Source organism: Andrena cerasifolii, chromosome 1 (assembly GCF_050908995.1).
Source record: "Andrena cerasifolii isolate SP2316 chromosome 1, iyAndCera1_principal, whole genome shotgun sequence".
Classification (NCBI taxonomy): domain Eukaryota; kingdom Metazoa; phylum Arthropoda; class Insecta; order Hymenoptera; family Andrenidae; genus Andrena; species Andrena cerasifolii.
The window spans coordinates 25,316,411-25,341,796 of NC_135118.1; the positions used below are offsets into that span (position 1 = coordinate 25,316,411).

The 25,386-nt window shown below is 44.4% G+C and overlaps 3 protein-coding genes across 6 annotated transcripts in view; 2 read left to right on the top strand and 1 right to left on the bottom strand.

The window, feature by feature from the left end:
- Nucleotides 1–5,401, bottom strand: part of LOC143371642 (uncharacterized) — a 185,319-nt gene extending 179,918 nt beyond the window's left edge. For all 3 annotated transcript variants that reach the window (XM_076817101.1, XM_076817093.1, XM_076817063.1), the window contains exon 1: nucleotides 4,839–5,401. The gene's annotated coding sequence lies outside the window, so the exon portion shown is untranslated. The remainder of the gene's footprint in view (nucleotides 1–4,838) is intronic.
- A 687-nt stretch (nucleotides 5,402–6,088) lies between these two features.
- Nucleotides 6,089–8,240, top strand: Dpit47 (DNA polymerase interacting tpr containing protein of 47kD). Its single transcript, XM_076810395.1, has 6 exons — nucleotides 6,089–6,558; nucleotides 6,664–6,835; nucleotides 7,240–7,432; nucleotides 7,504–7,784; nucleotides 7,865–8,029; nucleotides 8,105–8,240. The coding sequence occupies exons 1-6, from the start codon at nucleotides 6,288–6,290 to the stop codon at nucleotides 8,187–8,189; spliced, it is 1,167 nt and encodes a 388-aa protein (XP_076666510.1). The 5' UTR covers nucleotides 6,089–6,287; the 3' UTR covers nucleotides 8,190–8,240.
- Nucleotides 8,241–8,638: 398 nt separating this feature from the next.
- LOC143371977 (uncharacterized) overlaps nucleotides 8,639–25,386 on the top strand; it is a 29,090-nt gene continuing 12,342 nt past the window's right edge. The window contains exons 1-3 of one of the 2 annotated variants that reach the window (XM_076817737.1): nucleotides 8,639–8,907; nucleotides 17,486–19,480; nucleotides 25,084–25,353. In XM_076817737.1, the coding sequence (XP_076673852.1) occupies nucleotides 25,131–25,353 (223 nt within the window). In that variant the 5' untranslated portion in view covers nucleotides 8,639–8,907; nucleotides 17,486–19,480; nucleotides 25,084–25,130. The remainder of the gene's footprint in view (nucleotides 8,908–17,485; nucleotides 19,481–25,083; nucleotides 25,354–25,386) is intronic. The other variant, XM_076817740.1, reaches the window with a different exon arrangement.

The following is a 25,386-nucleotide window of genomic DNA, read 5'->3' on the forward strand; positions in this document are numbered from 1 at the left end:
GGGACACCCCGTAGACCGCACGTGGCCAGTTAGTACTTTAGATTTAACCGTGGAAAGTTGACCAGAAAGCTATCCCCTGAGAAATCCTCACTCGGCGACCGAATAATCTCTCTCGCTGGACTTATTAGCCGTATCAATGGGGGCTTCTGCTTTAATCGCCCTCCCCCCCTGCATAAATCACGGCAGATTAACCGAAGGCTACCGAAAACCAGCCGATAGAGAACCTTTCAAAGGCGCTCGAGTCGATTTACGCCGACGAGTACGCGCAATCAACGCCAAAAGGGTTTTCAACGGGAGAGAGAAAGAGAGCGGCCCCGTCATCTCGAAAGCTCGTTTCGTCACCCCCCACCCCTCCGCCCCCTCAATCGCGGAACAAAAATGCGTCTCGTATAAACCGATCGATGGACGCTGGTCTTTTCATTAACCACTTTCCGGCTAATATTTATTTCGGCCGCGGCACTCCCCAAACGGGGGAATAATGTATTTAGTCAGCTCAGCAGGAAATGTGGTTTTAATTGAAATTCCGTCGCGATTCCAAGACTAATTGCGAACATTTCTCGCTGTTACGGGCAAGATATTGTGATTCCAGTGGCTGATAATTTCGAGCGAAATTTTTGCTAGGAGAAATTGTGTATTTCTCGTGGACGTGTGTTAAAAGGTGATGCCATTAGAATAGTGGCTGTCTAAAGGTGAAACCTGACGGCGCACAGTGGGGAAATTTCGCGATTTTATTGGCCAGAACCATAAAAATAAATTTTTTATTTCGACAAAATAAATGCAAATGTCTATTGAAGAACTAGTATAAGTATCAAATGCCACCAATTTTACTGTTAAATGTTTTAATACAAAGCTCGTAAAGACTCGCAAATATTTATGTTCGTGTGAGGTTAGACCGATCGCAAAGAATTAATCTATATAGATTTTCGAGTTACTTCAAACATTTATATTGTATTATCCAAAGTTCTGAAAATAATTTGAAAGAATGGTCTGGGTTAGGTTCTGGGTAATTTAGTTCCTCATATATTAGAACGTAAAAGTGCCGAATTTTATATATTAAAAATAAGTTTTGAGGTTTCGACCACGAAAATGGATATAGTTCTTCAATCGACATTTGTATTAAATTTGTAAAATTAAAAAATTTCATTTCTGTAGTTTCGGCCATAAAATCGCAAAATTTCCCCACTGTGCGGCGCACAGTGGTCTGTCCAATGGCAATCTGGCGGGACAAAAGTAGCAGGTCGTACATAAATTATGAGTTAGACGGAAATGTTTATTATTTATTTGAAAAACATGATCCACATGGTTTTACCGCCCTTAAAACTTTCACATCAGCCACCAAGGGGTTTTTAAAACCAAAATTCGTATTCTGGGTTTTTTTAAAAATGCAGAAAGCGAATATGGACTATACTTTGTAGAGAAAAATTGTTTACCACCACGTTACGTAGAATGAATCACACATTTTAGCTCCTTACATCACCATTTTTGAAGATAGAATTATTTCACTTATATATATAAAAATTATATATAGTTGCAAATATTTGCAGCTGTAACTTGTGAATATGTACTCTATAAAGCAAATAGAACAAAACGGCACAACAAATTTCAGGTTCCATGCGGTTCCTGGATATCTAGAGCTTTCCATCGAAAGCTGTTAAAAAATTCCATCATTTTTATGATTATATTTTAATTCTGTTTGTTGGAAATTAAAACACTCATGGCTAAAGTTTGATTTACTACTTGTACCTCTGCAATCCATTATTGAAAATACTAACAATTTAAATCGCGGTACAATTGAGCACTTCTGATATATAGCTGATACTGGCGCATTCTAACAATCGGTTACTAAGCGGCCGATTTACGTACGTTTCACCGATCGTTACTTTTATGAAATACGTATAAAGTTGCATAGCATATCATTCCGATACCTCTCGACTCAGTAGCTTGTGGTTTGACCACGATTCATTCACTTTGGATGCTCCTAATTTTGGACTTTTGTCCGCTAGACCATCAGTACAGACCACTGTGCGGCGCGCGGATCGGCGAGCCGGGCCGGCTCGCGAAATCGGCTCGCCCAGACTCGCGAGTCGGCGAGCCGTGAGCGCTCTGAAGGGCGCGTGGGCTCGGCGAGTCTCGTGCCAAGTTCGCCGATCCACGTGCCGTCAGATTTCACCTTAAAGCTAGCTCTACAAAGTACTTTCCTCTCAGCGCATTTAATTGACAAGCTCGCGCCGTTTGCACTTCAAACGAGCTGAAACTGAAGTGGTCTGCACACTGTTGACTGACTTTATTCTATCTTATCGAAATCAGTCGGAATTAACTGGCTCTCTGACTTTTCCATTCGAGGTAATTTCGTAATACGTGATGGAACTGACGGTAAAAAAAAAGTACTCATATTCATTCTGTTCTGTGTACTTAAAAGCTTCTGCCGCCGATTAACACGCTCACCCACATTCCCCTATTACTTATACAGTCGAACCTCGATAACACGCGCCTCTCTCAGATGAAATTTTCTCCATTCCCTTTGCGCTCTGCTGTAAATACCTCTGCAACTCGAAATAAATCTTCCTTAACTATGTTTTGCATGTTAAAGTATGTGTTTCACCTCTGCGAATCGAATTTAGAAAAACTCCAACCTCTACAAGTCGAAGTTTACTTCTACTTATGTATTATGCGTAGAAAGATCTCGAAATATTGAGGAGAATGCTTTCTCTGCATTATTTGCGATTAAAAATGCTATTGCAATGTGTTATTGCTAGCACAAAGCAAAACCACAATTTTTTTTTTAATATGTAATAAAAAGTAATATTTCAAACATAAAATGTGTTACAATTATTTGTATGAATGTAGGTATATTTGATTATAGGTATACAATAAACAATTGACCTCTAAAACTTGAATTAGTCTTGCTTTACAGCTTCACAAGTCGAAAAATGAACAGTCGTACAGAGCCTCTATAAGTCGAATTTTCGTTTGTTGAACCTCTTATATTTCTTCCCATGCCTTGAGATTCAAGTTATCGAGATTCGACTGTATTTATTTAAATACCTGACGTCGGAAATAGTTCAATGACAGTAATATAATATAATTTGTACATGCATGCACAGTCCGTGCGGGAACCGCCCATCGGCGTTCAGCGAGTACTACGAATAAATGGGACCGTAGGATTTCCGCACACGACGTACGCCAAGCGTCTCAGCCTCCGATGGCGAGAGCGCAGATTCGATTCTGACCCACCCTAAATATCAAGCTACCTATGTTACTTATTACCAATATTATTTCCGAACGAAGATAAGGATTTTAAATCACAAGATTCGAATCAAATACAAAATCTTATTCAGAAACGTGTATGAATAAAATTACAGAACGAAACGGTCCCTGCATCCAACGATGCAATCGAACCGTCCCAGGGGTTCAACGGTTAAGGAATACCCCCAAAGCTGTAAACTCCTGCCGACTTAAAATCGATCATAAAAAAAAAATTGTTAACATTCGCCGTGAGCCCGGATCAATAATTCTACACCATCGAATCTGGCGCGTCGCCGGGCGCGAGGATACATACGTGTTTTGTCCAGCGACACGTGCGAACACGCTCTACTTTCAGCCCCCGGTCGTGACGAGCTTACGTTGCGCGCACCACGGCCGAGCAGCACTCCGCGTAGAATTAGATCGCGCGGTGTGTGATACCCGCCACACCAGTTTTCCGTCGCCGCCTCGCTTATAATAAACATTACACGCTTATCACGCCTCGTAAATAAGCATGCGCTCGATAGGACTTCCGGTTACAGCGGAGCACGTGCCCCTGTTCGCAAAAAGCAATGGAAAATCGCGAGGGGGCACCTGTTACCAACGCGATACGTTACCTCCGCGGATATCTTAATATCGTCGTTAAAGTCGGGCAAGAGGTCTGGGCTGGGTTATTTAAAAGAGGTGGGGGGAGGGGGGGGGGTTGAGCATTTATTCCCGGAGCGAAGCGTGGTAATTTCGCCTGGTACGCTCGTTCGAATACACGCCCATCTCCCCGCTGATGATATCGCGAGCAGCCCGAGTACAGCTTCCAGGGAACGTGTGTATGTAATAAGTACTTAGCAAAACGCGATCCCCGTCGATTCCTTCGAACATCGCGAAGCCGAACACGACTGCGCTTCCGCGGGTATCGCGGATGACAGCGGAAGAGCTTTTAACGCTCGTCTAACGAGACGAGGAAGTGGGATGCTACGTGAACCGACGCGCTTCGGTTTCCATGGAAACTGGTGGTTTATCGCTCGGTCCCTTACAGCGGCGTGACGCCCGTTCGCAGGCACGGCATGAAGAAAAAAAAAAGAGGAAAGAAGGGAGAGGTCGTTGGATGCGAGGAGCGTTTAGCAACAATAAAGCAGGGCACGGGGGAGAGGGTGGTGCGACATCTTTTGCAGCGTGCTGGTAGATCTTCCGAAATTGATCGTGCTTCGCAACGCGCATACTCTCATTACTACCTGCATATGACAATAAGTGGACTTTTCCCCCCTGTGGATACCGCTACATGTGCCCCGAACGATCGCGTTCCCTCGAGTGCTGCTGACAGAGTCCGCGGCACGTTACAGGGATTTTTCGAATGGGAGAACCGCGTGTACCGTTTCGTACAGGATACGCTGCTTTTTCTTGTACCGGGTACGTAGGGTGCGTCTAGTCGCGGACGAGGGGCATCGACGGATAACCGTTGGCACTGGCAGGGAGGGGTGGAATGACCACAATGTGCACACACGGCACGGTGGATGTTTTAAGGCTTGCGTACGCGGAGGGGGATGTGGAATCGCGGGCATGTAGAGTAACGATAGAGTTTCATTGAAACGTGTACTCACCGATTGCCGCGCGTCGTTCGTTTGTCAGGGGGATAGAATCCAAGAGGCGCAGCGAACCACCGATAAATATCCCAGTGTAGTCAGGGATCCGTTGACCGGCACACTACGATGCACGCTCGACAATGGCTGGCACACATTTAAGTACACTGACGCACTGGCGGTGTTGACGTGCACGCACTCTTGCCCACCGGGACGGGTGAGGAAGCCACCCGACGATACTCTGGACGAAACGGCGGCCCCCGCGATACGAGTCCGGCACACGCGAGTTGAAAACTCCCACTGACCGTGCCGCTGGCCGACGTGGTGGTCGCCTCGTGCGTACACGCCAGTGTTTCCACGTTCAATGAATCCGTGCCGCCTCCGTCCGCTATCCTAGGCCCACGGTGGCCATTACACTCGTCGCCGCGACGAGAGAGCGTGTTTTCCTTTACTGCAAAGGGACCAACAACTCGCCCGCTACGAGGCCGTGGAAGCGACTGTTCTCGGGAGATTCGCGGTGCGGTCTCATCGACCAATCGTGGACCAGCTTTCACCGAGCGCCATCTTGCCCAGCCGACGCACAAAGGGGCCAAAACCCGAATGTTTGCGTAAACGTCCGAACCTTAGCCACCCCTACCCGATCGACGTTACCTTCCTCTGCTCCGGCTTCTCTCATCCCCCCGACTTTCAATACGGATTTTATTGTAGGATTACCCGCCCTCCCCTCCCCTAACCCTCCCGCGTTTTTCCTCTCGCGTGAACTAATTCGAAACTAAGAATCGTATTTTCCCGCAACGAGCCTCGCTGCCCTCGTAACATCGCGCGTTAGCTCCTCGTTTTTAGGGGGAAGAAAGAGAGCTGTGCATTGAAAAACTTTTGTTAATTATACCGACGTCAAAGGGGCGAGGGGCTATTGAAACTGGTTTTATTAATTAATACAACTTCGGGAAACTTTGGCCTTGTTTCTGAACACGATTTATCGAGTATAAATGTTTTTTTACACGTTTGCAGTACATTCTTAGTTTTATATAAATTCGAGACTTTTTTAATGCGTTGGAGATATTTTTATCCTCGAATCATGACAATATTATCGTTGCTTGTTTCGTTTTCAATTGTACAATTTCAGCTCCCGTTGTTGGAGACGAGCTTTGATGCAAAAGCTTTTATTCAAAAGCGTTTAGAAATACGAATTTCTTTTAATCCGGTCACTATAGCACAGACAGCGCCATCGGTAGAAGAAAACAAGAGGTGCGATCGGTCGGTAAAGGACCCAGAATTTAACTTGAATAACACAGCGTGTATCGTGTCACGTGAAATTTTCGAGGTTAGGTTGTTCGAAATAAAGGTATTTCTAAATCGTCTCCTTTTACGAATGACTTCGACCGAGCGATAATCGTCGTGAATGAGCACTTACACCCTCGCGGTTTTAATATTCGCAAATAAAACGATCATTCGAGAATTTCTTTGACAATGGAGAACGGGGGTGAGGAAAAGCAGAAAAGTTGGAGCGAGGAGGAGCGTTTGGCACTTGCCTCGAAACTAGATGCCGAGTTGGACGAGTACATAAATAATTTAGAGAAAAAAAGTTACACCGAAGGATGGCCAGAGGACCGATGGCAAGAAGAAATGGAGAAGCATCCTTTCTTCATGAAAAAGCCTCCGGAGCCTGGCGAAGCCCTTTCCCCTTTAATGGAGGGTTTGCAGCAGCTCAAATACGGGGAGGACGTGAACACACCGGAGGGTTTGAAATGATTCATTTTTATTCATGTTTTCTTTGCCGCATAGTGTACAGTACTATGATAAATTTTATTTGGCTAATAGCTTCAGATTGCCACTTCTTTTGTAGAACTAGCAAATAATTACAAAGAGGATGGTAATTTCAATTATAAATACAAAAAGTATCGGCTAGCTATTTTGGGTTACACGGAGGGTATAAGGACCAAATGTAAAGACGCCGATTTAACGGCTCAGCTTTACAATAATAGAGCTGCTGCGCATTTCATGTTAAAAAATTATCGGTACATATATACGAGATTATGTTTGTCGGATAGTCCAGGGAAGGCCAGTTCGAGCCATTTGGGAGCCCGTGCTCCATGATGTTTACCATAGCGAGGAAGGGGAAGAGTAAAAACTGTAGTAGTGTGCGATGCAGCCTCATACCTGTACGATAGGCTTGAACAACTGAGATTCTTGAGGGCCAGTTATTTCAGCCTAGGGGTACGAGCCTGCACTGCACGCTACTACTTACCCTCTGACAATTTTCTCTATCCGTGGCGCGTCCACGTTATCATTGGCTTTTGAGCTCCCCTTCCGCGCGGCTATGGTAAACATCCAGGACTCCCAAATGGCTCAAACTGGCCTTCGCTGGGATAGTCTATCGTAACTTCATCGCACGGTTGCAGTATTCTGCTACGAATTATAGATCGAGTTTAAACGATTCAAAGCAAGCTCTGAAGTTGAAAGCGAATTATCAGAAAGCTCTGAACAGAGCTGCCACTTGCTGCTTCCATATTAAAGACTATGAGCAGTGCATTGATTTCTGTGACCAGTTTCTTGACCACTCTCCAACTGATAAAGCAATATTGGAGCTAAAGTCGCAGGCCACGGCCGCAAGAGTAAGATACGTTCGCATGTAAAGCCGGTACACGAGTTCACTCGGTACAGACCTTGATTTTAATATTGATAGGAACGCTTGAAGAGAGACAGGAGGAAACGAGATAGATTAGAGAAGAAATTGAATAAAGAGGAAGAAGAGCTAATAAATACTATCCAAAGTAGAGCTATTAATTTAGAATTGATCGACGGAAGAAGGAAACCAGACTTGAAGGACTTGGAACCTCTAGTGCCTCAGATAGCACAGAGTAGGGTTCACCTGGACGCTGAAAATAAACTTGTCTGGCCAGTAATGATTTTATACCCAGAGACTCATCAGACAGATTTCATACAAAATTTTAACGAGGACATATTGTACGTTTCTACGTTGACAAGTGTTTTAAATTCCACGCGAATCTAAGGAACACACCTGTTTAATGAATCTGCTCGCTTAGGCTAGCGGAACAATTGGAACAGTTATTTAGCGAGCCACCCGAGTGGGACACAGAGCGACGCTACACTCTCCAGAATCTAAATGTTTACTTCGAGGGTAAAGATAAATGCTCCGTGCATAAAGTGAACATCCATCGTTCCCTAGGGGAAATATTGCAGGACGAACGGTAAGTTGACAAGTTAAAACTTAAAGAACCTAATATCCTAAATACTATGATAGTAAATTTGAAAATAAATGTCAGATTCATTGTGCGCGGAGGTACCCCGGCATTCTTAATACTCGTTAAATCCAGCGAAGCAGAAAAGAGGTTCTTAGCCAATTACTAAGTTCGATGTTACATGTAAATAAAGTTAATAAAAAGATCCATAGGACTTGAATTATTGTCGCCACCTTTTCATCTCCATTATCAAGTTCTCGAGTAACATAACTATACCTTAAACTTAAGTCCCAATTAAAGTGGATAGATAATTATCTCCAAAAACAGCAGCGCAATTGATATTTTACAATTTAGAAACTAATAATAATTCACATGAATACATATTTTCCATGCGATACACATCATACAGAAATAGACAAATTAATTTAATATGCATTTGGTTAAGTAGGGCAGCAGTTGCTCCTACCGTTCGAAAAACCTTTTTGCACTTTTTGGGTGGATATGAATTCACGGTTAATGAGTCCCAGTTTGCGCTGCACGGCTGGGACCGGTAAGGAACGGGAGGTGGTGCCACCTGCAGCACCTGCCCGAGCCAGATGGGCATAAAGAGTCAGGGCCTCAGCCAGAAATTCAGTTCAAGAGACGCTGTGGAACGTGCCGATACGTTCCGACTCGATCGCTCGCGGGGAGGTTACGTCGATATTGTGCTGGTTCGGTGACGAAAACAGTGTTGTGACCCAAGATACGATCGAACGTATCGAAGAATCGTGCTCTTCGCCCGTGGATGCCGAAGGTCGCTCGATTCAAGTTTGAATCGAGAAGCAAGGGGACCTCCGCGTCGCAGGAGAGAAGCGGAACGAGACGCAAACGATGCCAAAGCAATGCAGGCAAATTTTTTTCACCCTCCCATTCTTACGATGTTTCTTTAACCTTGCCACGATAAGGATCGATGACATTTCGTAACGATTAATAGCACATTAGTCACGCGTTGCACAAACGTGCAGTACACCTTTCCCGACGAAAGGACCTGTGTTTAATCGCAGATCGTACAAGCTTAATTCGGTACTAATTTCACGGAACGAGACGGAAGTTCGTTGAATTACTAATTGGGCAGATCTGTGTTTCTCGTTTTTTTAAGCAGACAAACGGTATGTTGCTTAAAATTGACCCGTTTTAACAGGGGTTTTATGCTCGTTGGGTAATTCTGTGAAATTTCGATGCTTTTCTTTTATGACCATTTAGCAGTTATTTCGTTAAACTGTATTTATACGCGATATAAGCGCGGGGCCCCATTGATATTGCGTGATCGATAAAAATCGCGCGTATCCGGGTTGCACGGTTTTCGAAAACGCGAGGCACGCACGAGTGGGTAGAAAATAAAGAAGAAATGCATTCACGAGGTAAATCAGTGTCGGATACGCTACAACTGACGTGATGTTATTAGTACATACCGATGAGACAATGGCGCGCGTTAAATTATTCATGAGGTCATTGTTGCATCGTAACGCAGATTCAAACGTCGAGCAGTTGAGGCGTGATGAAACTGCTGCGTTTGACACTTCGAAGTGTGACCGAAATTTCAAGCAATTACCACGGGGCCTGGCCTTAATCGAACTTTTTCTTGCCGCTAAAAAAGGAACGACCCTCCGCGATCTCGTAACTGACTCTGAGATCTCGTAAGAAACGCCTCGTAATCCAATTATATCTGGATAATCCGTTAGGGAATTACATTTCTCGTTACGTATATTCTTACCACCTTTCTCTTACCCCCTCCCTCCGCGGTTATTTTTCTCTTTCTCGTCCTTGCAAGATGGTTGTCCTCGGACAAAACGATCTCGTTCAGCCGTGATAAGAGAGAAACGGGCACACGTTGGACCCTCGTTCCGAATCGATTCGACCGAATCAGAAATCGATGCCTTTCGATACGGGCTAAACGGAGGTTATTCATGTCACGTCTTCGCGATGCACTTGCTTTCTCTCCGTCGCCAACGAAAGAACGAAAAATATCCATTTATCGCTCAAGGATAAGGAAGTCCGCAGCATCCTCGTTGCAACATTCTTTCGAGTTCATACGTGATCGCGCGAAATCGATACACGGCCCGTTCGAACGGGAGAACCGGCTCGGTCGGCACAATCGTTCTTGTATAGGGGCAGTCAAATATGGCGGTCAGAAACTTTGCAAGGTGTACTGTTGTTTTTTATTTTATATAGGTGTTGGCATACAAGTGTAGCAAATTGAATTTGTGAAGTCATTTCGTCAAGATGAAAGGGCTTAAAATAATGAAATTAATCATATAGGAGTAGTATTTAGTGGTTGTGGGTCGTCCTTAAATTACGTAAAGCTTTTTTGGGAGTGGGGGGAGTCGCGAATTTCTTACGTTTTCTTACAGAGGGGGGAGGGGAGTCAGGTAGCGTCCTACGTAATATTTTTCAACCTAATTTTCAATAAATAAAAATTCTATCATTAATGTTCCAGAAAAGTAGTTTTAGTTTAAATTTCACGAAACCGAGTTAAATGAATTATATAAACTTTTAACAGAATTTTAATAATTGAAAAAATTAAGTGTAAACAATATTACGTAAGGAGGGATTGCAATATCAAATCTTACGAATTCTTATACTGGGGGAGGGAGGGAGTACGAAATCGCTAAAATTACCCTTATGTAATTTAAGGACGGCCCCTTAGGTGGTTAATCGTTTATAATATATTTAACGTTAAGTCTTGGAGTTGACTTTAGGTTCTACGTGATAAGTAACACGAATATGTGGACCCCAGAGCCAGAGTGTACTAAGTCCACTTCTTTTAAAAAACACATTTTACACGTTTCCGAAAGAGGGAAAAATTTTATACGAGAAACATGTTAAATGTTATTTTCAAAAACAGTGGACTTAATACACTCTGGCTCTGAGGTCCAGACATGTATCTAGGGTATTGCTTATTCCATTATACAGAACATGCCCACTAAATATCGTGACCACCACATTTGAATCGCCCCTGCGTGACGTCGTTCCACACATGGTATTCAAGTTTCAAGTATGAATATTCGGTACATGCGCCGGAGCACGTAACTGTGAATACAATATTCGTATTCGCGTCCCCTTATCTACAAATATTGTTCCAACTACTATCAATGCACGGTGCAGAGGGACTTAACTTCACATGGTTGCCATGGCATTAGAGCAAAGCCACGCCATAGGCTCTACTCTAACCATATTCACGAAATATATATTGCAGAAGTGATTGCGAAACGGATACCAACACTGAAGTCGTGCCACTCAACACCTTGCATTTATAGTGCTCGAACGATATTTTTTATCTAACCATACGAGTGTCGTTACCGAATACCGATCACTCTTCTGTGCTCTGTAACTTGGCACACATCAAAGCACACGAAATTCCTCGCTCGCCACATAAGTGGCGTAGAACATGATGTACGGATACATACACCATGGCGTAGAATGCCCGGATAACAAATCGTGTGAATATGTACTATGTCCACCGATCAATCTCACAGAAATCCCCGCGTAACGCCAGGATCGCAGCTAGCTTCATCAGGGGTCAGGTATCGTATCAGTGTGTCACCTGATCCCTGCTGAAGCTAGCTGCAGTGCTGGCGGAACATTGGGGATATAATTTCTATCGGACACGGCACACACCCAGGAGTCCGGGTCGTGAAAGCCTGAAATTTCTAACTTTACCAGAATATTCGTGAAAACAGCCAAATATGCGTTAACGCATGCGTGGAGACGGCATAACGTAAATTGGAAATCGGAGGCATGAATCAGCAGCCCCGATGGCCCGAACTTCATTGTCCGCTGCGAAGTCGCGTTAAGCTGCGTATTCACCTGCGCATTCGCCCCGAATGTGCATTCGGCGCGCACCGATTTTTTGCTCGTCCGGTGTTCGGCGCGTGTTCGGGGCGCGGCGCGCATTCGGGCCGATCCGCTTGTTGGCGGTCCATCAAAGCGCGCATTCGGGTCCGAACAATACCATGAAATGGACGCCGCAAATTTCACTCAACCCCGAACGCGCGCCGAATGCGCGCCGAATGCACGCCGAACGCGCGCTGAGCTCCGAACGGGCAAAAAATCGGTGCGCGCCGAATGCACATTCGGGGCGAATGCGCAGGTGAATACGCGGCTTTACGCGTAGTCCAGGCGGGCAGGCAGGACAAGCAACAGCGGCAGGCTGGCTCTGGAGGTGGTAGGGGACGGTTGTTACGTGTCCTAGTTTCGCGGGCCACACGGTGGACCGCGATGCACCTTTGTCCGAAGCCCCGGGGCGATGTGGCCGGCAATATACAGGGCGTCGAATCGGTTGCGTCAAGCTGTAAGGAAAAATCGACGGTGCCGAACCGGTTCTCTAACGACGAGTCAATCTGTCGAACGACGGGGAAATAAAAATGTTTCGGGGCAGCGGGCGCGAGATGGCATCGCGTTACCTCGCGCGGGGACATACATATACCGGAGATCGGTATCTCTCCCCGCCGTGTGGTCGACGAACGACGGCAAAAAGAGAAATTCCCTGTTAGAAAGAGGCAGCGTACACGCCGGGCAGAATTCTGCGCGCTTGTCGCGTGCACGCAGTAAAACTCCGGCGAAAGATTATCGATGCCCTACCGTTCCTTCTCCGCAGTCGATCGCGATCTAGCGGATAAGAAGCCCGTGTCGCCGTTTTCGATCGTAAGTGGGCATATTTCTTACTCCAGAGTTCGTAGAACCTGCGCGGAATGTCGAACACGGATAAACGCCTGGATCTCGCTCAATCTTTTATTTCTCAACACGTAATCTCGCACACTTTCTCTCCTGCTCTAATTATTCTCTCTGTAAACATGCGAGAAGACGCTTGATCGGGATAGTTAGCAAAGACGCTGAGTAAGGATGCTTCGGGAGCGCGAAGCGGGGAGGACGCTTTTCTCGGATCGCTTAATTCCCCCCCGGGCGATTACTTTTGTTCTTGCCTCCTGTTTCCAGGGGAACGAGCGAAACGCTGCCTCGATAGAGCGAACGCGGGCGACGCTGAAACAAATACTGCCCGATGCGTTTCGTACCGTGCAAGGCCGCCATGAGCACGCAGATTCGAATCGGTGATGGCTTTCTCTCTCTCTGCCTCTCTCCCTACCTCCGCGCCCTGTCAACTCGTCTCTGTTTCCCTCTTTTTGTACCTTTCGCTCGGCTGCTCTCCTACCGTGCTCCGCGCAAAGTATAGGTAACGTGGTCGCATCCTGACACGATCTAACGGCATTCAATCGACCTCGTCATCCCGTTCCACCGCAGTCACACACATACCCCTGCGCTCCCTTTGCTCTCTGCTCGCTTTCTCCGTCTCTGTTCGTTCTTACGTATCTGTTTGTTCCCACGTCCCTTCCTCTATTTTTACTGTCAGCTCCCGTCCCCCTCGCTCCGTTTCCCTCCCTCGCCCTTCTTCCCCGCACCCGTTGTTCATCGTCTCTTTCCACGTCCACTTTTTCCTCGTTCCTGCTCGCGACAGAAACTAAGAGCGGCCATTAAATTTGAATATCATTTTAATAAAGGCACCGCATAAAATGAGGGTCGATTTTAATCGCTGCTGACTTTTTACTCCCCTCCGCGATGAACGATCTGACACATTGTACGAGTCCCTGCCGAGGTAACGTTCCGTTATTGCAGCCCCATTTTTCCTGGCTAAGTCCTGGCAGGAGCTTTCATCGACGTATTACTGCTTCTGAATTTCTAAAAGCAACGCCGAATACCCCGTACCTGACCGAGTCAATTTAACTCGTTGTTAGTAAAGAAATTAAAATTCTCCAGCAACGTTGGTAGTTCGGAACTCCAAAAAACAGCAGTCACAAGCTGGCGGCTGTACTTGTCGACGCCGCGGTCAACCGCTAGGAAACAAACAAATAATGTTATGTCACGTTTACTCGGTTCAATTTAACGGTCGGATAAATTGGGACGGGCGGAGAGATTAGCCTTTCTTTTTTTTTTACTTTGCAACACAGCGAGGTGTGTACACTGGTATTAGTGATACTTTTTCTTCTACCGATGAAAAGGGAAATCCTGGCACGAGCATTAATTAACTCCCGGCCGGTACGTCTGATTACGTCGTGTCGAGATAAATCCGATGAATGACCAGTTTATCGGTCCCATTAACATAACTGGTATTAATGCCGCGTTCAAGGTTTCGATTACGAAAATCGAGGAGGCGATCGTTCGATATCCCGACGTTATTAAGAACCCTACCACCAATGATTATGGACGGGATCCTCACTCGTGTCAATAAGGATGTGTCGCCTTCATTGGCGTAACCCCGAAAAGGGTTGAAAATCCAACCGGTTTCCTTCTAGATCAAGGTTATTTGTTGGTCAACGTAGGAGGATTATAATATTAAGAATAAGCACATTCAGAGTAGGGATTGCAAACCGGTAAATCGGTAAATCGGTTTGAAGCTTTTTTCTCACTGATAACGTAGTAGATATCGACGGAATTATGCGGTACATATATACGCTACTATTTCTCACGATCTACCGGTAAATATCGAGAGATACATAATTTATCAAATTACCAGTAAATATCGAGAAATACGTAATTTATCAAATTACCGGTAAATATCGAGAAATACGTAATTTATCAAATTACCGGTAAAAATTTGGCGATTTACCGGTAAAAATTGGATGTATAGCAATGCAGCGCATATATATATAGCGCATAATTCCGTCGACATCTACTGCGTTATCAGTGAAAAAAAACTTCAAACCGATTTACCGATTTACCGGTTTGCAATCCCTAATTCAGAGCTGCTAGATGCAAACATTTTTAGAAACATACTGTGCTAACTACTTAAAAGTAATTAAATAAATAAAATTAAGTAAATTTCCTAAACAAAATTTTTAGTGCACGCTAGAAATTTGGATGAACGCCACAGAACACACTTTTATTGTTAGATTCCCTACTTTCTGGCGTTAACGACATCATAAATTTTCTGTCACCCGCGGAATCATCTCGCGTCATCTCCTTCGAAGTGTAAAAACGTGTCTCGTATTTAAAATACAGTTTTTCTTACAACATGCAGCGGGCGCCGAGATTCGAACACACGAACTTTCCGCATTACCGAGGCACATGCCTCAACCAACTGACCCACTGCACCCTTCGAAACAGAGGCTAGCAATACGTCGTAGATAGCTTGAAAATATTTTGTGTTACTTTGCTAAAAATTTGGTGATCAATGCCGCGACCTATTCTTGTTAGTTAAAAGTTTTAATTAACGCCACGAGTGTTTTCCTACAGCGTGACAACGTCGGCCCAGGGCCCACTCCTTTTCACGGCGATCTCGCGAGCGTCGGTCTAGTTTCGAGGCGTGAAACGACCGTTTTATGTGGCTATGTATCCCGGGATTATTCGGCTGAAATTTCTCGCCGTTTTTCGCGGTCGACGAACGGGCGCGGGCTCGCAAATTAGTTGGAGTTACTTCCGGGCAACGTAATTCCGCCGGGACGGGAACCAAAGACGTCGTCGACGGGCGGTAGAGTACTTGAACAATTTGTAAAAAAGCGAAGCGCGCTGGCCGTAACACGTGGACGTGTGAATGCAATATATTACGTCAGTGCAATTGCTGTTCCAGTTACGTCAAGAATGCTACTCGACCGCGTTATTCATGAATACCAACGTAAGCTCATTTCGGAAACGTTGACAAACAACTTGAGATAGGGGGAATAAGGGGATCGAAAAATCGTGCCACTCCAGATGCATTGCAGAAAAGTGGTACCTACATTTGCACTTTTTTATTTGGTAGAATTTTGAGGCGACAATTTGTTGGAATTTATTAGTCTGCAGAGACATGTAAGTGAATTGTTACAAGAATAGAAGTTTTGTTTATTTAATATGATATTCGATGGGACTTAAATTTTTCGTTTAAGTTAAGGGAAGAGAATCTTAAGGCGGATTTCTATTTATCTATTTAAGGCTGATTTTAAATATTCAGTACTTCGTTATAGGAGTGTCTCATATTTCGTCGAAGGGATTGCAGAAATTTATTATTGTAAATATGAAGATTTACAAGTGGCGAAGGTCAAAGTAATCGTCACTTACCTATATCGCCGAATTTGAAATCCCACAATAAGAGCAGAAATTTAACAGCTAAATAATCGATGAACTGTCTTTAGGGCGATTTCCAAATGATCACAAATTATAAAAATTAAAAAATTCTTACATCCCACAAAGCAGTTCACTTTTAAAATCAATTCCTATCCTCAGTTAGAACCTGCAAAAAATCTGCAACTAGGCGGTATCGACGCTGCCTTAAGGGTTCATTCTACTTTGCCAGTCGAAAAGAGGACTGTTTTTATGAATTTTTTTTTAAAGAATTAATGTAGGGATTTTAATATTTTTTTTTTGTTGAATGTTTATTATTCCTTGTATTTTTCATGTTTACAAAATATAATTACACATGTGTGGATTTAAATCGCAATGTTTGTGCCTCGGTGGTAACAGACCCTCTGCAGAACTACTCCTCAGCTTTAATATGTGATCCTAAAACGATAAAAACGTACGCATAAAGTGGACTAACCATAAAAACATTAAAAAAATAGGCAAAAATCCAGAACTTTTTTTTTACAAGGTCGCTATTTTGTAACCACTGTTGATAAATCAATAATTCTTGCCCACTTTATGCGTACACCCACATAGAACACAATCATTCTCTTTTAATCATTTTAGAACCACTTTAATGCCAAGGGCGTCCGTAGACCTTTTTCCAGGAGAGGGAAAATATTTTTCTTGAACTGTGAGGTGACGGTGAAGAAAAATATAGTAATGAAAAAACGAGGAGCCCGCCTCCTTTTTTTAAATCATTTTGTAGTGTCAATTTAATTAAAATTTTAAATCCGAAATTTGGAAATATTCACTTTTTTAGTACAAACATAATAAAGATCAGTTTTTAAAAATAGACTATTTCTTCTCAAAAGCCAGGGAGGAGCAACTGCCCCATTTGCACCCCCCTCCGGACGCCTAAGTTTGATGCTGAGGACTTCCACACTGTTCTCACTGAGGCACAAACATTGCCGCTTAAATCCACACATTTATAATTATATATTAGAAATACGAAAAACACAATTCTACACAGGAAGGAATAATAAATATTTACCCCCAAAAAACAGTAAAATCTGTACAATAATTCCTGAAAAAAAATGATGAAAATAGATCTCCTCTTCGACCGGCAAAGTAGAATGCACCCTTAAGTCCCATTCCCAATCGACGACCGTTTAAAAATCCAACGCCCGTCGAAGCCAGCGAAGCTCGCGTCCCGCAGCAGAAACCAGACTTCGTTAGGAGTCGAGGATCGGTCTCGTTAAAATTTCAGGGCAGGCAGAACTTCAAGCTGCAAGACGCTGAAGTTCGTTTCGAAGATTCCCCTCCTGCCTCTCCCCGCCCCCCGGATGCCCGCCCATATCGAGCCCGGGGAACTTACGTGCACCGCATTGTTTACAGTTGACACAACGTGGACCGTTAAGAGGAAGAAAAGAGCTCGGCGCTGCGTCGCTCCCGTGGAATCTGGAGTCCGAGCGGTGCTCGTGGAGAATCCCGAAGCATCGTAGATACAAAATCGCGCGACGCCAGGCGCAATAAGTTGCAGCGGTGGGGGGAAGAGCCCGGGACCACGATCCATGCCCTGACACAATTTCCGCCGCGTACGTGTGCTGATCGTTGACCGCTTGCAACTTCTGCGGTTTATTACAAATCGAAGAAGCAACGGTTGCCAGGCCATCTCTACCGCCTCGTCCCTCTATAATCGCCAGCTCGTCGATAGGAGCCACCACTGTCACCTCCGGCAATTAAGAGAAGGAAGAAGGCGGATATTAAAGGGCCCAACTTCGGTACCGCGACGGGGTAATTGATACCGCCATTATGCGCGAGGAGCTTCGCACTGCCGTCCCCGGGGTGTTGAAATTTTAATTCGAAAGAGGTTGAAGGAGCTGTGGAGAGGGAGGATCGAAGCTCGTGCACGGCGGAGGTCATTGGAAGAGGAAAAATCGAGGAGTTTTTTGGGCGTCGAGGAGAGGCAGCGGGGGGAATATTCATGAAAAGATAGTGGGAGCCTTGGGTCGCCTTTCTCATTCAAAACAGCGCGAAAGAAGCACACAGGAGGTGACTCGTTATCATATGGAGATAGAGCGTTTTGGCTTGACTGGAGCTGGGAAGTTTTGGACACGAGTAGAGCTGATTGAAACGTTGGGGTTGTTTGGTTTAAGGGGACCGGAGGAAGAGGAGAGCGTTTGTCTTGCCCGAGAGATTTGCAAAAAGAAGGACAGAGAGTTACCGTGATTCTAATTCGTTGAGCACAGTAGAAAGTCACAGACGATAGGTCGTTAGATTCGAGTTGAGCTAAGAGAAAAGCGATCCAGGTCCGTGGAACTTTCGAAGCAGGCAAGAACGCCGAGGTACTTCTTACACCTCTTCTTAAAAAGAAGGTTACTTATTCTTCCTAACGGTGAAAGAGAAAGACAGCATCCAGCGAACGAATTCACAGCTAACAGGAAGTAGAGCTTAAATTCGAGGAAGCATGAAAAGCAGTCGTTACAGCACTCGTTGCGCAATCTGAAAGGAGAGAAGATATTCGTCTTCGTTCGGGATATCGCTAGAGGGGAGATTACTCCGTTCAGCAGAGGAACAGAGAGAGCGACAGGAACTTTTGACTCGTAAAAAGGAAGTTGAAACTTGGCTGTAACTAGAAGAATCTCCAGCAAGAAGACATCTGACTTTCCGGGCGCTGCGTCGCGACAAAAATTACTTGGAGCCCTGAGAATTCCTCTCGAACACCAATCTTCGCTTGAAAACTTACCCGATAAACCTAGTTAACCAGCAATCTATGCCACAGTTTATTAAAGACTCTGCAACACCCTAGAAACTCAAAGAAACTAGCCACTAAGTGCTGATAGCATCTACAGTATTCAAACACCATATCGTCCCATCAGCACTAGGTTGAAGTGGCCCAAAGAAAGTAGCAATCTACATCCTAAGAACCCTACCTAGTTGGGCAGCGATCTTCCAGCGCGCGAGCGATCTATCCAGAGGGCGCTAGCTACGAAGGGGAGGTAGCGGAATTTTTCAAAACGGTGGAACGGAAGTCACGAAAAACGGCGAACCACTACGGTATCCACTACACGGGCTCGTACGCGTACAGCAACGGGGCGCCGAGCGTGTACGGCGGGTATCCATCCAACGGGGGCCTCGCGCAGCATCACCTCCATGAGGACTACCGGCCGATTTACTTTTACGTAGCCCAGCCCTACACTATCCCGTACACGTTCGCGAGGAGGCCCAGGCCGTCGTCCCTCCTCGGGCCCGGTAAACAACCGCCGCGGAGCAACTGTCGCGTCAAGTTCTCCAAGAAGCTCGGCAACGCCGACTTCACGCAGAAGGTCAAGCAGGGCGAGTTCTCGAGGAGCCTGAGCCAGGTGCACTTCGTCGAGAGCCAGGGCCAAGGTACGTTAATAAACTGTTATTTGCACAGGGTGTGGCTGGGAGGAGCGTGCGAGCGGGCGGGAGGTGATCCCGGACGCAACGCGATGAATAAAATTTATTCGTCTCAGGCTCAGTTTTCGAGAAAATCGATATTTAAGAGGCCCTAGCGAGGGCAGATTTTTTTTTTGGTAAATAAGTATAATTGCGAGTGGAATGAACCTTCGTGCTTAAGTTGTGGAGTAACTTTCTTTAAATGGGATTTCATCTAGGAGAAATGGATTTGAAGGTGGAACCGAATTTTGGATCTTCGAAGTCGAGTGTTTTGACAGCGAAGCCTTATTCGAGAGACACTATTTTATAATTTTAACTTGGTTCTGTAACTTATTTACTTATTTCTTTAACTTATAATTTTAACTTGGTTCTGTAACTTATTTACTTATTTCTTTAATTTATAATTTTAACTTGGTTCTGTAACTTATTTACTTATTTCTTTAATTTATAATTTTAACTTGGTTCTGTAACTTATTTACTTATTTCTTTAATTTATAATTTTAACTTGGTTCTGTAACTTATTTACTTATTTCTTTAATTTATAATTTTAACTTGGTTCTGTAACTTATTTACTTGTTTCTTTAATTTATAATTTTAACTTGGTTCTGTAACTTATTTACTTATTTCTTTAATTTATAATTTTAACTTATTTCCAAGGATTCACTTCAGCAGCAGTTGCGCCATGTTTTTAGTCAGGCGCGTGTGCGCTCGACGAAATTTCAAAATCGAATTTCTCGAAAACTAAGCTTCGGATGAAAATTTTTATTCCACACTCTTGATTCATTCCTGCGCGAGGAAACACCTCCTGCTCGCTTGTGGCATTCCTTCAGCCGCACCCTGTATATTACAATATTCGCATTAAGGGGAGGTTTCGGTCTAAAAGTCGATTTTTTTTTTATTTCATTGTTCGAATGTTCGACATTTTAGGAATACGCGTTTCAAAGGATTTGTTGAAATTCGTAAAATCCCCGAGGTTATAGGCATTTGAGTAGCGGCTAATGCATTGGGAACACCCGGCCACTCGGCGCCCTCGTAAAACTTTAAACGCGTTTTTCTCGAAACAGTGTTCTCAAAACAGTGGGACCTGTATTTCCAAAAGTTATTATCCGATTCGACTGAAACTTTTTTTATTTTGAAGAACATACTTCCGGCTAGGGGGAAACCAGAAAAAAATACAAAAATTGAAAATTTATAATTTTCAAAGGCGTTGAAAGGGTGAAAAATACAGGGAAAAGTGATTTCAAACTTCAAGTGTCGTTATTTTCTAAACAAAAATGTTATTTTTGTATTTTGTTCTGCTTTCCCTTTAGCCAGAAGTATATTCTTCAAAATAAGAAAAGTTTCAGTCAAATCGAATAATAACTTTTGGAGATACAGGTCCCACCGATTTGGATCAATTTTTAGACGCCTTGACTTTAACGACTCCCCAGTGCCGTCTGCAATGCTTAATTATAAAACAAAAAATATATTTCTATAACTTAAGACATCCTTAATACAATGCAAAAAGTCCCATTAAATTATATACAGTAGTTTTCCTTTAATTAATTCCTAAAAATCGCCTATTTTTTGGGGCTCTAGACCGGAACCTCCCCTTAAATTACGATTACCCAGACCTATTCTGACCACACAACTCAAACTATTCTGACTACTAGAGATTTACTATGCTCGCATGCAAGAAATTAATAGACAAGTGGGTAATACGATGAGGTGGGAAGTAAATCCAGATTTAACCCAGAAAGAAATAAAAATTGCGGCCCCAGTGGTAGCGAGCCAAACATGTTGCCCTCGTCTCTGCGGAACGGTGCAAAAAGCAGTCCCGCGGAGTGAGGGAGCACTGAGGGGTGGATCGAGGGTAAAAAAAGGGCCAAGGTACGTAATAGCCACACGCATCGTCGAATCGATTAGTCTCGTCTCACTCGCCACGCGGAGGAACCAGTTCCATTGATAGTTGGTGAAAAAAAATTCTAGCTGTTGCTTTCGAAGGAAACGCCGCTGGTTCAATTGATCTAGGGGGGTGGTAGCAGTTTTTTTATTCCTGTGCTGTGCATGCCGACGTCTTCGCTTGGAGTATGGGTCCGTTATTTGGACAGTGTTGTTGAGTCTGTTGCGATGGAATTGAGGGAGGGTAATGCTGGGGGTTGGGCTCACTGACTGGTCTTCAATTCTATTTGGAGGTAGGGTATTATACGCTTTTCCTATATACGATTTAATTTATCAAGGATGGAAATAAAACTCAGAGATTAAATGCAAAACGGAGCACCAGTTGACTAAAAATTAAAACTCACGATATTTTGAATTTTAGCTGACCACGCTGCTCTTGCAACTTAGACACGGTGGCTTTGGGAATGGTAGAACTTCGAAATTGACTTGTTTGCGAAACTTTGAGTAGTACACCCCGTGTTTCACATATTGTTGTATAATACATAGTGCGCAGTGACTATATACCAATTTCCAGTAAAATTCCTGCAGGTACTCCCCTTGCAAGATATACTTAAGTCTTCTAGGGGTAGATCGATTTTAGTTTCAGTGGTAATCTTTGTCAAGATTACAAACCATGCTTCTCTGCTTCTTCGTTCCATCACGTCTCTTCTATATATCTAATTCGTACCAGGGGGTTTTATTACGCTTTAGCAATAATAATAATAGTAGAGTGGTCGGGTCTTCGGAAGTCTTATCATGATACAAAATATTACTGTGTACATTGCTGCAGGGGCGCGGTATCGCTTTCATCTCAGAAATTTAATTATTCCCTCCAAGTCGTGAGGGAACCTGATTCTGTGTTTTGAATGGGAATAGGAAGGTTCGAGTTGGATCTTACCATCGACTAGACCCAAGCTGCTCGAGATACTGCTTCGTTTTATTGTAATTTGTTCCGCTTGCTTTGAAATTTTTGCACAAACAAATTAATTCCGTACATAGCTGGATTAAAAATTTCTCAAGATTTCTTTTAATCAGCCCTTGTAGAAAAAGAAAAGGTAATTCTTGTTTCGCAACACTTTCGTCTGCAGCCCTTCCATCGATCTTCAAACAATATTTCTTTGAGAATTGAAACTGCGGATGGTAGAAACTTTTAATGCACCTTTTTAATGCTACTTTTTCTCGATTTGTTGCACTAATAACGCAGGGCTGAAGGGTTCGCAAAGGTCTCGGAGCCGTCGAGCGGTTCACTTTCGAAGCGCTTTCGCGCCTACGGATTTGTTCTACCGGACCGGATAATTGTTGCGAAAGCGGCATAGTTTCTGTGGCATAATTTAAATAGTTGCTGTCGTCAAGTAAACTACCGATGCCTACGCGGAGAGCGTCTCGAGCCTCGGCGTATAGAGGCAGCTCGCGTACGCGACGTCTCTCCGTTGCTTCGCTGAAAAGAGAAACCGCGTCGAGAGAAAGGAACATTCTCCAAATAGGAAGGTGTCACCGCGGCTGCTTGTCGCAGGGAAAACACTTCGTATTTGGATAGCGTGCACGCGCCGAGTCCAAAGATTTCGTATTTTCGCGGGAAAGGAAACGGGGCTAGTCAGAGCCTTTAACGATAAACGCCTTTCGAGTGCCAGATGAAAATGTTCGGACGACATTTTTGCACTGAACGTGATCGTGCTGGGAAATATTAAGGGGGAGTTGAGAATAATTTATTACTTGTGCAGTAGATAATATCGACGGTGGTATTAGGGAAATTTAAGTTTGATGTCTCAGAAGATTTGATATGGAGTATCGTGCATTTGTAGAATGTGATAGATTAGGGAGGAACCGGGGCTGGTAGGCCAGTTTTTCGGTGTTTGATTTTTAATAAATTACGTGGACGAAATTGTTGGAAATTACTCCGCAGAGGTTGAAAATAAATGTCACACTATAAACACAACTATGGTTTATTGTATAGATAGACAATACACAGTGTGTCCACGTATTAATGTTAGTTGGTTATATATAAAAGTATACAAGAAAAAAGAAACTTTAAGAGACGCAACGCGATCTGCACGGTTTGGTCAGAATTTTCAGACTGGCTACGGTCCTCACCTTATGCCCCGGTCAAGACCCTTCGCCCCTCTTCTCCAGAAAAAGAGAAACGCAGCCCCTTAGTCCTAGCACTGAGACTCGTTGAACTCCAACAGAAATGTCATTAAACGGGGTAGTATATTTGATAAGGCATACATTTGGCTATCTGATTAAATTATTAAAGTTGACTTAATGTGACAACAATTAAGGTATTTTAATGTTTTCCTAACACCTTCCATGCTGGTCAACCAGCCCCATGATTGGGGTTGGTAGATTTACAGCAGGGGTGCACAGGGAGCTGTTTTCAGCGCCTAGCTGCGAGCAACCTGTCTGTTCCATTGCTAAGATTAGAATCGGTGAGGAGAACCGTAGTAGTGTACGTGCGTGCTCGTAGGCTCGTAGCGTAGGTATATATACAGTATTTTCTCGTTATGGGCTCGAGTTGATGTACACGGACTTTTCGCTATCCCCACCACTTCTGTCTCACTCTTGTCCGGCGAAGGCGAGAGCGAGCGAGAGGCACTGAAAGCGAGCGAGGACGGTACGAGACAGACGACGCGTTGATGTTTTGTCTCGCTTCGTCTTTCGGACGCCTGACACTCTGTCCTTCGCGACCATCGCGCACGCTCGCCGCGCACGCAGTGTTCCATCTCGCTCCCCCCTTCGGCCAGAAAGAAGCGAGAAACGAGCACTCGGAATTAGGGCTCTGTTCTCGATAAGGGCTCAACGCCGGTCCCGACCAGCGAGCCGTTAACGAGGAAATACTGTACCAAATGCACGAACACTACTCCAGAATTGCTGGCGGCTGAAATTTCGGACGACTGCATCATCGCAAATAAAAAAAGCAAACTTATTTCTAATTCGCAGGAGTATGGTTACCTCGCTTTCCACGAAAGAACAATTTTGAACCAGAATTATTAAAATGGGAGTCGATCAAATTTGAAAGTACCGAAAAGGGCATCTCTTTTCTGTTTAATAGATACAAAATGTGGGAAAATATTAAAACAATCTTAAGATATTTGTGCTAAGTGAGATAGCCATACTCCTGCAGATTAAAAATATGTTTGCTGTTTTCGTTTCCGACGATCCAGTCGTCCGAAATTTCAACCGCCAGCAATTCCGAAAACGCCAACTTCACTGCGAAATATTTAAGTAAACAAGTAAAATAAACAAACAACAAAGATTTTTTCTTGTATTTCGAGAGTGGTACAATATACCCCCCGAAATTCGAAAACGTTAAGTGTGTATTTCATTATAAAAACCATCACCGAAAATTTTCTCGACCAAGAGAGTAGAACGTCCCCTGAACATCGCGGGACCAAGACCAAAACAGAAACGTCTGGTTAATTAAATCCTCGATGTTATCGCCACATTACCACATTACCACGCGATTGATATAATATCCGATGACAGTGACAAGCCACGCGTGCTGGAATCGAAGCCCAAAGACAGCGTGCAGGTCGAACTGGTTCCCTGTCGCGCGAGTGGAAAACTTCATCGGATAGATCGGATGCCCCCCTCGGTTGAGTGGAATGCAGGCCGTGTATCCGGCGCGGCTCACCATTTCCCACTTCTCTGCACAGTGATCTCCAACTACCCGAAGGCTGGCTCGTCGTCGCGTGACCCAAGGATGACGTCGATGTTCCGACGGGGCACGATCTTCGCCACGTTCTTCCTGTCGTTGCTGGGTGGTGGGCTGGTCTGCGCCGCCCTTGTCACGCAGCACTGGGTCGAGGCGCGACCCCTGAGGACGCCCAATCCCCAAGAGAGCGCTGGCAGGGTCCACTTCGGGCTTCTTTATGGCAAGAAAGAGTTGAACGTCGCCTACGGCTGGAGAACCTACCACATTTCTGGTAAGTCTATGCATCTGCTAGTTACTTAGGGGT